Source organism: Vitis riparia, chromosome 11 (assembly GCF_004353265.1).
Source record: "Vitis riparia cultivar Riparia Gloire de Montpellier isolate 1030 chromosome 11, EGFV_Vit.rip_1.0, whole genome shotgun sequence".
Lineage (NCBI taxonomy): Eukaryota > Viridiplantae > Streptophyta > Magnoliopsida > Vitales > Vitaceae > Vitis > Vitis riparia.
In genome coordinates this window covers 4,384,165-4,398,256 of record NC_048441.1, presented here as the reverse complement: position 1 = coordinate 4,398,256, position 14,092 = coordinate 4,384,165, and the positions used below count along the sequence as shown (strand labels likewise).

Below are 14,092 nucleotides of genomic sequence, written 5' to 3'. Positions count from 1 at the left end.
TCATCTGGAGGGAAACTTCAGAAAATGGCTCCTTGATGGCCAAGTGAGAGAAGTGGGTCACACTTTTGAATTTTGGATTTAGTATGAAAAAAAAAATGAAACAAATCATGAGAACAATTTGCTCCATATAAATAATTATTAATTATTAAATATCCATTTTAATTTTTATTAAATCAGCTGATAATCTATTGTGTCTTCCACTTCATTTATGATTTGGCTGAAATGAGTTCCAATTCATGGCTATGGATACTGCAAATACACATGCTGTTTGTTGTTACCTAGAAAATTATGCCTTCAAGCTAAGTTGAGTAATTAGTATGGCTACTACAATTTTTAAGATTTATGTCCATGGCATTTTGATATCTTGTGAAAATTATGCTTGCTCTTCAGTTTGAAGATTGAATTACTATTTCCAAAAAAGGGTAAGGTTAAAAATATGATTGGTTTTGCAGCCCTAATCAAGTTTTAACTAACTCAAACAACACTGTAGGAAATATTAGCCATGAAATAGGAGGAGAAAGTATCTCGAATTTGTCTGATGTTAGACCTCAAGAGCATCATACTATAACAGTGGAAAAACTAGATGATGAGTGTTTAAAAGATGGTTCTCAGCAGAATTTTGAGTTCCTTCCTGCTTATACTAATGCAAAATGCAAACAAAACCATGAAAACATTATGATTCAAGCCAAAATACAGAGTAAGAACACAAATGTCATAATTTGGTTTTTATTTATACATCTGCTCAAACCAATCACAACCTTAGGCTTACCAATGTAATCTACAATTGTAACAATGTTTGACCCCTCTTATTCTTGAAGAAAAGCAAAAAAATGATTCAATGAACGTGTCCTTCACTGGAAAATGAGGGGTCTCCGGACCCTCAGAAATCTTTCATTATGCTTTTTCCACAAAAACTAGAATTGGAAAAGAGGGGATGACCTCTACAACTTCTTGAGAGCTCTTCACATGTTTTATTCCCACAAATTCCGCCACAAATGATACGGGTCCTTTCTCTTGAAATTATAATTTACATTCTTTTGTTATTTCTTTGAATTTGTTGATGTGAAACAAATACATTCTTGATATAACTTTGTTCCTTCACTATGGCAACCTTCTTAGTCCTTGTTCTTTACTATAGTGTTAGTGGTTATTATCAAGGGTAAGGAGGAAAACTAGAACCATATTTGGGGCAGAATGAAGTTTGCTTTTTCGATATCTTCTATTTTTATGAAAAAGAAACTGCCTGAAGAGCAACCACTGTACCATACACCTATGTCATCTAGCTTGGCAAGTCATGTATTTGTTTTAGTTTTACACTTTCAATCATGCCCTTCATCTATGTCTTAACATTTCTTATTCTTTCTTCTATGTACCAAAATTGATGTGTATTACGTCTGGTGTTCTGTGTAAATGTGTTTGTAAATATAGATTTTATTCTTGCTTGGGCTTGCTTCTGGAACTATTATTTCTATTCCATTTTGTTGTCTCATCTGTCTTGAATCCATCTTAAGCTTTTTCTTTGTAAATAATGAATATAATCTGTATTCTTGTATTCTAGTCCTTCTGTAGACCCTATGCTTTGATCTAAATTTACTTTAGCAAGTTGTAACATGTAATTTGCATTCTTGTTTACTTTATGTTATTATGATTGTTATGGTTAGTAATAGATTGGAGAAGCTCTAGAGAGACCTTTCATGTTTGGATCGAAAGGTTTTTGTTTTGTGTGTTTGTGGGTTGTGGGGTGTTAAGGTAGCTGAGAAGAAACTGCATGCGGGCAAACAATACAGTAAAGGACTGTGATACACAAACGCTTTAATTTTAGCCAAATACGCTTGTCGACATGATATGACGTGGGTGTAGGTGTGGGTGTGAGATCCGTTTAAGATATATTGCATATTTAGTTGCATTATCTCTTTCTTTAATTTTTTGAAAATTAAGTTTATATTGGTTCAGATACATTTATTTCTTTTTATCTCTTTCTTAATTTTTTTAAAATTAGACTAGATAATAATTATAAAATAAATTATACTAAAAAATAAAAAATTTTAAATTGATTTCTAAACCTTGTAACACAAAATTAAAGAATTTTTTAATTAATTTCTAACTCTTGTAGCTTAAGTGTTTTATCTTTTTCTTAATGTTTTTTAAAATTATAATAAAATATAATAATTAATAGTTGCTTTATCTCTTTTTTAATTTTAAAATAAAATTTAAAGATAAATACAATAATTAATATTATATTAAATTTAAAGATAAAGAAAAATTAATAGAATAAACATATAAAGATAAATATCAAAATCAATATCTTAAAAAATCTAAAGATAAATGATAACAATTAATATACAAATTCAATTTTTCATATGAGAAAAAAATTAAATGTGAATTATATTTTATCAATATCTAATCTATTATAATTTTTTTACAAAATTAAAATAAAAGACTTATAATAAATATGTTCTTCATGTATAATTAGCAATAATATCAAAGTAAGATAAGCTTAATATCTTCTTAAAATAGAAAAATTATAATAAATATGTTTTCAATTACAATTAACCATGTAATATTATAGATAACTTAAAACTTACCTTACTATGCTTATATTTAATGTTAATTTTTAATTAATGCCGTATCCAAATACTTGTGCTTATAGTTGAGATCCTTCTTAGCTGAATCTCTGAGTTCTAGACTCCTAAGATTTTGGGATGCAAAGGATCTGACACCTAGACGTGTACCCGCAACCACCACAATTTCCTGAACCCATGTAACATATGTATAAGTAAAGGAATAAGGTGGTTTGAGGATTAGAATCTTGTTGTTTCTCAATTGAGTTTTTTTAGGAAAGTGGCTGTATAGATTTATGGTTGATATGGATTGTTTATGGAGAAAGTTGGTACTATAAAATTTGAATAGGAAGGTGGTGGTTGGAGTTTCGAGGTTCTTAAGAGCATTTGGCTTAGGTTTGTGGAAAGCCATTAAAAGAGGGTGGAAGGGTTTTCACGCATATAATAGAATCTTTGTGGGAAATGTGCAAGGATGAAATTTTTGTTTGATGCAAAGAATCTTCATTGAAGTACTGCTTTTCAGGTTCATTTGGCATTGCAGCAGATAAGGGTGCCTTGTTTGCCAATTATCGAGTGTGGAGAGAGGTCAAGGGCATTGGAAGTTAGGTTTCTCATTAGGCTTCATGATTGGGAGCTTGAGTTGGTGGAGTCTTTCATGTCAGGCATTATTTAATCTGCTGTTCTCAAAGGTAGAAAGGACAAGCTAATGCAGAAGCCTTCAAAGATCGAATGCTTTTTTGTGTTGAGGAGTTCCAATGGATCTTTTCCTTGGTGGGTGGTGGGGATTGTTGAATGCTCTCTCTAAGGTAGGTTTCTTAGTGCAGGAGGTAATTGGACAACACATTCTTACCATTGCCCAACTTGTTAAAAAGTAGGAGTTTGTTGAGTTTGTGCTCTTTAAAGAAAACAGAGGAGTCTGCAAGTGGCCTGCTAATCCACTGTGGAATGGCTCATAGTCTGTGGTTTGGTTTACTCATTTGCAGTCTCTTGGATGGCATGAGTTTGCAAAGGACTCTTTCTTTAGTTAGTGATATAGTTATCAATGAGTGAAGGAAAATTTGTAGGTCTGCACTGTGTTTTTTTGGTGCTTATGTTAGAATTGGAATTGAAGAAACTTTGATGGTCTGGAACAGTCAGAGCTAAACCTGAAAAATTCTTTTTAATTCATTGTTTGTTTGGTTGCTGGATTAGTTGGATAAAAGGAATTTGTTCTCTCTAGATTTCATTGAGAAGTTATGGGTGTTCCTGGTTTTATCATTTGCTTTGATTATTTGGTGTTCCTTCTATGCTTCCTGTTTTCTGGTGTTATGCCCTTTTCTTTGGTACATTTTGACATATTTTCTGTATATTTATCAAACAAATAAATAAATAAAAATAAAAAAGAAAGGAAATTATAGCACATGTCTGTGTTCAATACTACCAATATCAAGATGACAGGTAAGTGGTTTTGGTGTTCAAAAACAGTGTCCAGAATTGAGAATGTTTGTGTATCTAAGAGAGGAAAAAAAGGAAATATGTAAGCTAGGAGCTCCCAAGATTTGATTTTTTTATGATACTTCCTATGAAGCTAGTGGATGATTGTTAAAATTCATAGCTTGTGTATTTTATTGGCCAACCTTTTCCTCCAAATTCATTTGCGATCTGGGGCTCATGGTGCCTTAAAAAAGGTGTAATAATTGCATTCGTTTGAATTCAACCAAATAGGAAGACAACTATGTCATGTGGAAGCCTCTTTATGCCTTTTATGGAAGATATATTCATATCTGATTAGTGTTATAAGTATTTCTTATCACAGGTCCAAAAGATGTAAAAGACTTGTTTTCCACTTTAACTTATGTGCATTAATTATAAAAACCTAGCTGTTCATCAAACATATTGATTTACAATTTGATGGCTATTTACTGACTGACATTTCCATTATGATCAACCAGATATATTCTCAACAGTTTCTCAATTTATATAGTGATTATGAGATTGAAGGTGATTAAAATCTCTAGTTAGGAATTATTTTCTAAGTGAAGGAATTGATGGGACAATTCTTATTCTAATATAACAATCTGATGCAATATGATAAGTCTTGTATATAATGGTGTGCTAACTGAGATATGTTAGCATTTGGGTTTCCTGTAACATTTACGTAGATAGCAAATGAAATGTTATCATCTAGGTACCTTAACAACCTTGGTGCTTGAAATAGCATTTAACCCTGAGTTAGTTCTTACTCATGATTACTGTAACTTGGAAATTGGGGGTTCATGAGATGGGATAGGACGCAGCTATTATTATGGTTGGTTGATGTAACTTTATGATGTTCTCAGCATGTTTCTATTTGCAGTTTTGTTGCCTATTTGTTTTAATTTATCTAGGTTTGTTTTTATTTATCTGTTTTATTGTTTCTTTAATTTATTCTATATATCTTTTTCTTTCCTTCTAAATATGTTTTATTTAGGTAACGCATCCTAGCATCAAAGAGAGAACAGAAGTGTCAATTGTTTCTCTAGAATTATTGAGTTTGAAACGATCCAGATCAGGTAAATTTGTAGCAATCCCTCCCCTGGTGTCCTGTTTATGTAATAGCTAAAATAAAAGAGCATTGACCTACTTGTTTTTCATCCTCTCATGCATTTATTTTCTGTATGTTTTTTAATTGTAACCTATCTTTGGCGAACTCCTCAATAGTGTTATTATTTTACTTCACAATTAATTTGTTGCTACAAATTATACTCGTTATTGGTTAAATTAATGTCCCTTGTGGGGGCTGGGGTGGTGGAAGAAGATGGTAGTTTTGAAGGGAAGAAGTCATTGTATTACATTTTGCATCACATTTGGATGTTTTCATTTTGTTTATTATATTGCTTGTACTAAGTCTAATATATTACAAATTATTAGTTGTTAATTGAAAACAAACCAATTCATTTAATAGAAAATGAGTATTACACGACAAGAAGGATTAAATATCATTAAGAAAAAAATAACAACAGACCAAGACATGGATAAGGATAACCAAAGCAAAAGTAACAAACTCAAGTGAAAAAAATCCCCCATAAAAGGGTTTAAATAAGAAACTATTCCCATAGCCAAAAGTCTGATATTTCATGTAGGATCAATTTTGAACTTCTACCAAAAAAGGTAGTAGAAAATCTAAATGATATAATTTCTTGAAATCTTTTAAGCATGAACCTTTTGCCTTGCTATGCTATGAAATTTGGTAATGAATGATTTTATCTCCATGGGATATTTGGATACACCCTTTATAAACCAAAAAATGTTATTTCCTCTTCTATGTATACTCATCCGTTGCTTTCCACATTTGTGTTAGCTTTTCTGTTTATCAAGTTTAATTTTTTGCAGGAAGACTACTTTTACCTTCCCTAGATTTCTGGCGCAACCAAAAGGCAGTTTATGATGCAGTTCGTGATATCTTCCTGCCTCATACATGGTTTCTTATCTTGACTTTTGTATTTGTTCAGCAGACACATGAATGCATCTCTTAAACTATTTACACACACACACATGTTTGGGGTGGGGTGCATGGTGAGTTGTGGGTTTGGTTTGGGTGTGGTGTAGTGTTTGTTGGTTTTGTCCATAAAATTTTCTACCCGATGACCCTAATTGTTTTAATTTTCCCTTATTGAAAACTACTAGATAATTTCCTTTCATTTTCCTCATCTTTCTATTTTAGCTTAGTGCCAAATGCACATTATCTTCCTTTAGTACTTTCCCTTTTTTTGCTTGACTATGTAAGGGAGCGTGTTTCATCCAATTGAAACTAAAGTTTTGAAAACTGTAGTGCTGAATCAAAGTGCTAAAAGATTAGGTAGTGTATTGTAGAAGTGAATTATTGGTTTCAATTTAAATTTAGATGTTGAATATAATTAGATTCATTACAGATTTGTCAACATGCCACTACTAAAGTGTTTGTGGCTAACCACATGTTGGATTATACAACATATAGGAATATTGGTCTTTTGTAGGCTATTGAAGAATATTGTATACAAACTCAAATGTTTCCCTATAGTTAAAAATTTGGAAATGCAAATCTGTCGATATGAGCCTTCCTTTTGGTCTAACATTTGACATATTAATGTGACATGTCTTTTTGTTGTTTACAGATTCTAAAAAACTCATGATAGAATTTATTTATTTTTCATTCGACCTCACACTTTTGTGTCTTTGGTTCTTTAAATGAAAACTCATTTTCAATAAATTAAAATATTTTCATAAACAAAATGGAAAAGTAGAAAGAAATCAGGATCGACAAAATTTCTTTGTGATTAAAATTCATTGCAAAAGAATTCTAAACTAAATAGGAATTTGGCATAAAAAAGAGAGGGTAAAAGATCTAGTCAAAAGTCATTAATTTTTAAAAATCCTTAAGGTGTTATGCTTTAAGGGTTCCGTTAGGTCTCTTTGACTTAATATTTTAGGTAATCTTTTAGTAGAATCTACCTTTTAAGTGCTACATCATTTACATTTTGAAACACATGTAATTTTGCTTGATGTGTTTGGTCTCTGAATTACTTAATATTCTTATCAAACATCCCTTTAGTGTTTCCGTATGTAATCATCTGGAATATGAGCCCTCCAAATTTACTTGTACTTATACTTCAACTTTATTAGTTATCTAGCATTAGAAAATGCTTGTTTCAATTATGTTTCTGTTTTTTTTTTTTATGTAAGAGTGAGAACATTATGATTTTGTTCATTTTCAGGATCGGAGAATTACTGGAATTCAGGAAGTCCTGCATGTGGTATAACCATCTAGAGGTTTGTGTAGTTAACACACTTATGACTGAAATTTGGTACTTCTGTTGTCACTTAGAAAGAAAACTAAGATGAATGTCTTACAATGGTAGTAATGTAGAAATGAACACAATGCTGAAAACTGTAAAAAAAAAATAAAAATGAGATGTTAAGTAGGTACACCTGGATTTTAATTGTAGTGATGATGGGTCCCAACTCATGAATGTTTTACATCCCTAGAAGTTACAAGGGCAATAAAGAAAAGCAAACAACAAAATACCTATTTTGTTGTGCATGAATTATGTATTGAATCACTACTTGTCCATGTAATAATTTATCCTATTATTTGGAAGCACTGCCTCCCTTGATCCACTATTTTGCCCTTGAAGCCATATTTTTGTTAAAAGCATGAGATTCTAGCTCTCTACAGCTGGTTTATCTCTTTGATTAACAATTGTTATTTATCCAGATTGCTAGTTATTTTTATTGAAGGTATAATGCTTTTAATTTATTTTTCTGGCTATATTAGATCAAAAAACCGTCCTTTGGCTCTGTTTTGATCTCTATGGTTCTCTTGTTTTTCTTTTCTATATTTCTTTTTAGAAATAAAATTTTCTGCTACTATTTATTTATTTATTTATCTTTTCTCTCTTTGGATAGTTCTTAAGCCTTTTATCTATAGTTATTGATTTGGTCATTGGAAGCTTGCTAAAACAGTAAGACATCATAGTTGTTAGCAATTTTGTTGTGGTACAATTTAGGAATTATTATTGGATTGGTTAGAAGCTAGGCACTCAGGCATTTTATGGATATTGGTCATTTTTTTTTCTCTCCTCTATAAACAAATAACTATGAAGTTAATCCTCTTTAACTGATACTTTCTCTTCTAGTTGTTGCTGGATAGAGATTGTTATTGAGACTTGAGAGCTTTAATCTTAATTGATGGAGATTTTAATAAAAATTCCCTTTGCGTTTTAGAGTATCTTTTGACGTTGTTGGGCTGTGGAAGCTAGCTAACTTGTGAAACAATAAACAGAGAACATTTAACTTAGCTCACTAAAGCTTTAATTCTGACTACTTAGGGTTGGATACATGACTTCTTTTTCACATTTCATCTTTATTTATGAAGAATTTGTTCAGAAGTTTGGGATTTTTTATTTAAACTATAAGAATATCATTGGTTTGGTTAAAGATATCTTTCTAGGAAAATATTTGTGTGTTTTTATATAATTAACTTTTCTTTTTTGTTTTTCTAGAAGAGAAGAAAGTATATGGGGGTGGGGTAGTGTTATGATTGGAAATTTTTTGTTTTCACTCTCTTTGTCTATCTTCTTGTTGTTGTACTATGAAAGTCTGAAGTTTAGTTATATAATTTTACAGCAACCAATGACTGGAAGGATTTTATGTTATCATTTTTTCTCTGATAGCAAAGTTTAAAAAGATCTTGTGGAAATATATTTAATCTCTTGGATGGATATTGATTCTTTATTTTATCCTATACTGGAAATAATATATGCTGATTATTTTCTCATAATAAATTTGTGCTTTAATTTTTTTTTTTTTTTGGGATGAGTGGTGTTGGGAGGAAGTAGATGGTGGGGATGAGTGGTGTATGAAGATCTAATTCTCCTTGTTTTGTTTATTATCTCAGTAAAAGGTATAAGAAAACTTTGTACTTGTATGAGTCCTGGCATTTGACTCCCAATATTTTTTACACCCGATTTTGCTACTCAAAGAGTGATATTTTAATGTTGTTCCAAGATGTAGAAGATGGACACAAACTTTTGTCTTTGATCATTATTAAAGTTATGAAATATTTTTATTAACTGAAGTTGTCCTAGGATAAAAAAATAAACTAAAATACAATGAGATATAAAAGGTTAATTTTGCTTTCATAGGTAAGAAAATTATATTTAACGCACTAGAAAAGAGTGAATCCAATACATGGGAGAATGAAATAAGTAAAATGTAAGTTAACTCAATAATATATATATGTTTATATATATATGACAAACACCAAGGGTCCATTTTGTAACCGTTCTCGAAAATAAAATTGTTTTCTATATTAAAAAACACTTTTGGCAAACTTTTGACTGAAAACAGTGTTTCCATAAATTATTCTACAAACATATTGATTTTTAGAATAATTGAGGTGTTTTCAATTGTTTTTTGTTGCATTTTCTACTGTTCACCAATCTTATATAGAAAATCACATGCCTGCACTATCTATTAGTAAATACAGCTTCAAGTTCATATTGGATACTTACCACAATATGTTGTAGAGACTATATTATATCTGCATAAACTTTATGAATTAATTCAACTAGTCTTTGATCCAGCTACTTCACTGGTACTGCTATATGAATTCTTCGTTGCCAACCAACTTCATGTTTGAATCAACCCTTCACTGTCATGTTGTTTCTAGCCACTTCTACTTGCATGCTTAATGGTCAATAGTTGAACATCACATTTTGAGTGATAAAATCTGCATAGTCAGGGTATATGCTGTAATTTGATTAAGATTTGTTTATATTAGCTTCCAGATTCTTTCTTGCTAGTTCTTGCTTCTTAAAAGTTGTCTTCAATGCTTATTTTGGCCTCCCTTTTCATAGCCCTTGAAACCTGGTTGGCGTAGCAAAGTGTTGGGGTGGGATCCTTGTAGGTTTCCATTTTAATTTTCAGGAGAGGGCAAAAATGTTACCTATATAAAATGTTTGTTTTGTTGTCATATTTATTTCCAAACATAAGTGACTTTAACTTCTTCTTGTTCAAACATATCAGAAAAGCCCTATGTTATTTACAATAAACATTAATCCTTCTTAGCTTATTCATTATGTACTATATCTAAGCTTTTACATTCCTCTCCTGTCCCTTTTTCTCTTCCTATTCTCAGCTTCTCTTTGTTGGACTACATTTATATATACGGACTTTTTGAAGAAACCAACTTTGTAGCATTCATAGATTACTTGGGAACTGTTTTTGAGGTATACTCTTTTTCCTATGCTCCTTCTTCTTTCTTCTCTATGTGTCTGTCTTCGTCTTTCTCTCATTTTCTTGCAAGAACATCATGCAAATGTAGGGAAAACCCATAATTATTGTGATGTTTCTACAATCAACTTTTCTTCCTAACTGTGCAACTATTATCATCTGTTAAGTTCACTAAGACAGTAACTTATTTGTTAATAGTCAGTCAGCCCCATTAATCACTCACTGTTTACAACATATTTTTGCTTTATCTTTGTTTACCAAAATTGCTTTCAATTTCTTACCTTGAAAGGATGAGGTGATTGAATATTAACTCTATGAACGAATTTGATGCATTATACAAATTGATTTCGAAAAAACTATATTATGGGATTTATTGAGATCTTTGTGAAGATACGATGGACTTTTCACTTTCGAATCAAGGTCCATGTATAAACACATTAGGCCTAGGTATACACCTACAAAGTTAAGATAGAAAGTTATGTACATGAGAGTGAGAGTGAGAGTCATAAACTAATTGCATCAAAATAATTTCCCTCTTCGATATGTGCGATCATTTAACTATTAATGTCTTGTCCCTGGTAAAAAGTTCTTTTCGATAACTGTTATAAGATGTAATTATGTTTTTAGGATGATGAGGAATGGAAGTGGAAAGAAACATAGAAAATCGGTTGGAGATGAGGACATGGGAAGGGTGGGTAGGAAGGAAGCCACCATTCATATTCCTTAAGCAACTTCATGGCATTAGATTATGGATACATGTATATACTAAGGATTTGAATATAGAAAGGGGCCCTTCAATCCATGCTTCCTCGTTTCCTCTATGTTTTATGTGTCACTAAGAAAAAAATCTTAGACGTTTGATTACCATCACATGGCCCGAGGATGACCTCTTTATGGCCTTTCTCTCCACCCTCTCTTCTCCTCTTTCCTTCATCATTATATTCATACATAATCCCTATTTACTTTTGTTGTAATTTTTTTTGTAACAAGTTTCTATTTAATTAAGGTGATGGAAGAGGACATGTTCTGCTACATTCATGAAGGCGGTCAGCTAGTTAAATGTGTTGGAGGGTCTGTTCAATATCAGGGTGGTCGTAACGAATCGATGGTTGTTAGTCGGCATATGTCACATAGTGATTTCGTTTCAAAACTGTGTGATGCACTGCACTTTGACCAGAATTCTATCAAATTGGAATTCACGGTCAAGTTTGAGCCATCATGTCTATTACCGTTGCATGATGATGCAGCCCTACTTAAGATGTTTCAATTCAACGAAATGTTTTGTCACGTCTATGTTTCATCATCAAGTGAAGTTGTTGAAGGTTGTATAGCACCGAATAGGTACTGATAGCCTTCCCAACATCACATCCACTATGTCTATTAACTTTTCTTCAAATATATGTAGATGAATGAATATATATATATATATTTTTTCCTTTGTAGTGCCCCTTCTCCTATTGTTGGTTCGAATTCTGCACACCTACTTCCATTCGGTGGCGATCTGCCAATTAATATCTGTAATGACTCTCTTAGAATTGAGTCATATGGGTTTTCCCATAGATGTGCGGAAGCAAATATACTCGAACGTGACTCAAGGCGGTTTGAAAATTCCATTATGGGTAGTGGACATACCTTCTCCAATGCTGCTGAGTTCCATGATGCCGTTTATTTGATGTCAATTGCTGGTAGATTCCGTTATCGCTTTAAGAGGAATAGTATGAAACACATGATAGTTGTTTGCACAGTTACTCAATGTCCTTGGAAAGTCACAACTCGTGTAATTGGGGATTCGAACATCGTCCAGGTTCACACTTTTCATAACCACCATAATCATAGTTTGGAAGATGTTGCTGCATGCCAACCTTTAGTGAGATCTAATCGGGCTTCATTGCTTATTGATGATGTCATCCGGTCCACTCCCAATTACCAACCCCGCCAAATTTGTAAGGACTTTCAAAGGCAACATGGGATACAATTGACGTGTCTTCAAGCATGGAATATCAAGGAGAAGGCAAATGAGCGCATTTATGGAGAACCCAAATATTATTACAAATTATTGCCTTGGATGTGTGAGAAAATGGTTGCAACAAATCCGGGAAGCATTTTTGAGTTGGGGCATTCAAGTGATGGACATTTTGAGCAACTCTTTGTTGCTCATTCGGTATCTATCCAAGGGTTTGCAATGGGGTGTCGACCAATCATAGCTATTGACTCCGCCCATATGAGTGGGCCATATAGGGGTGCGTTATTTTCGGCCACCGCATATGATGCTAATGACGCCATGTTCCCCTTAGCCTTTGGCATGATGAGCTTAGAAAATTATGACGATTGGTCTTGGTTTTTGAAAAATTTGAAGAAGCTTGTTGGAGATAAGGAAGTCGTTATTATCTCGGATAGACATCCCGCTCTCCTTCGTAGTGTTCCTGAAGTGTTTGGGCTTGAAAACCATGCCTACTGTTACCGTCACTTGAAGGAAAATTTCAGCTCTTTCTTGAGCAAACATAACACAAGAGGGAACAAAGGTAAAGAAAATGCACTCCAATTCCTTGATAGTATTGCCTATGCAAGGTTAGAGCACGATTACAATGTTTCCATGTTTGAATTACGGAAATACAATGGCGCTTTGGCCAAATGGGTTGAAGAAAATGAACTCGAACATTGGGCTATGTCCAAATTCCCAAAAAAAAGATGGGATAAAATGACCACAAACCTTGCCGAGTCGTTTAATGCTTGGCTAAGGAATGAAAGACATCACTCCATTTGTACATTTCTAATGGAGCATATGGCTAAGTTAGGTTCTATACTTGTCAAACATAAAGAGGAATCAAACAATTGGAAGGGATGCATAGGGCCAAAAATTGAAGAAAAAGTGCAGCAGAAAATTGCCAAGGGTGAGGTGTATCCGGTCACTCCTTTCATGAACGGAATATTTGGGGTTTCTATCGAAACCACCTTCTTGAATGTGGACATTATGAAGCGTACTTGCATATGTAGGGGTTGGGAAATGTTGGGCATCCCTTGTGAACATGCGGTAGCCGTTATTCTTTCCATCGGTCAGAATGTTGTTGATTTTGTTCAAGATTGGTACAAATTCCCAATGCAAGAGCTGATTTACTCGGGCTCCTTCTCTGGTATAAAGACCCATGACATGCCAATGGTCGCTAATGATGGTTTGGTTCGATCTATCACTAATGAAGTTTTCCTCTCTCTTAACCCTCCCCATACCAAGCAACTTCCCGGCAGACCAAGAAAGAAGCGCATTGAGTCCCAATTTCAAGATAAACGGACTGTCTCTTACTCAAGATGTCATACTTTCGGGCACAACAGGAAACGTGCAAGAACCCTTTGTCTTAAGTGCAATGTTGTCACATTCTTCCATGACTGAAACTATGTGTTTTTTGTTTATCCATTACATGTTTTGAACACTCTTCTAAAGGTTGTTACAAACTAAGAACACATATGTAACACTTATCATTGGTGTGTTGTAATGGGTAATATTACATCAAGGTTGTTATCATAATTCCTTTTGCTTCATTTCTTAGTAGGCTAATCTTGTTGAAAACCATATAGTGGTGTACTTTTTTATTCCAATTTAAGGTATGTTGTAAATATCAAGCTCCCATTTATTAAGAACTGTGTTGTACAATACTTGAACAAATGTTATTGTTGTACTAAACAAGCTTATACATGTTGTAAATCAAAATCCATCATTCACAGACATAGGGACAACTGTTTTATGTAAACTTTATGAATTCTCTTCGACCTCTAAACTCATTTTTATTCTATTTGAGATCAATTTT

The 14,092-nt window shown here is 32.8% G+C and overlaps 1 protein-coding gene across 1 annotated transcript; it reads left to right on the top strand.

The window, feature by feature from the left end:
- The first annotated feature begins 11,907 nt into the window (after positions 1–11,907).
- On the top strand, positions 11,908–13,677 carry LOC117925395. The gene has a single exon (XM_034844394.1). The coding sequence runs from the start codon at positions 11,908–11,910 to the stop codon at positions 13,675–13,677; it is 1,770 nt and encodes a 589-aa protein (XP_034700285.1).
- Positions 13,678–14,092: the final 415 nt, after the last annotated feature.

Excerpts from the sequence above, each read along its gene's own strand:
- LOC117925395 (XM_034844394.1), top strand. The coding sequence starts at position 11,908 with ATGGGTAGTGGACATACCTTCTCCAATGCTGCTGAGTTCCATGATGCC.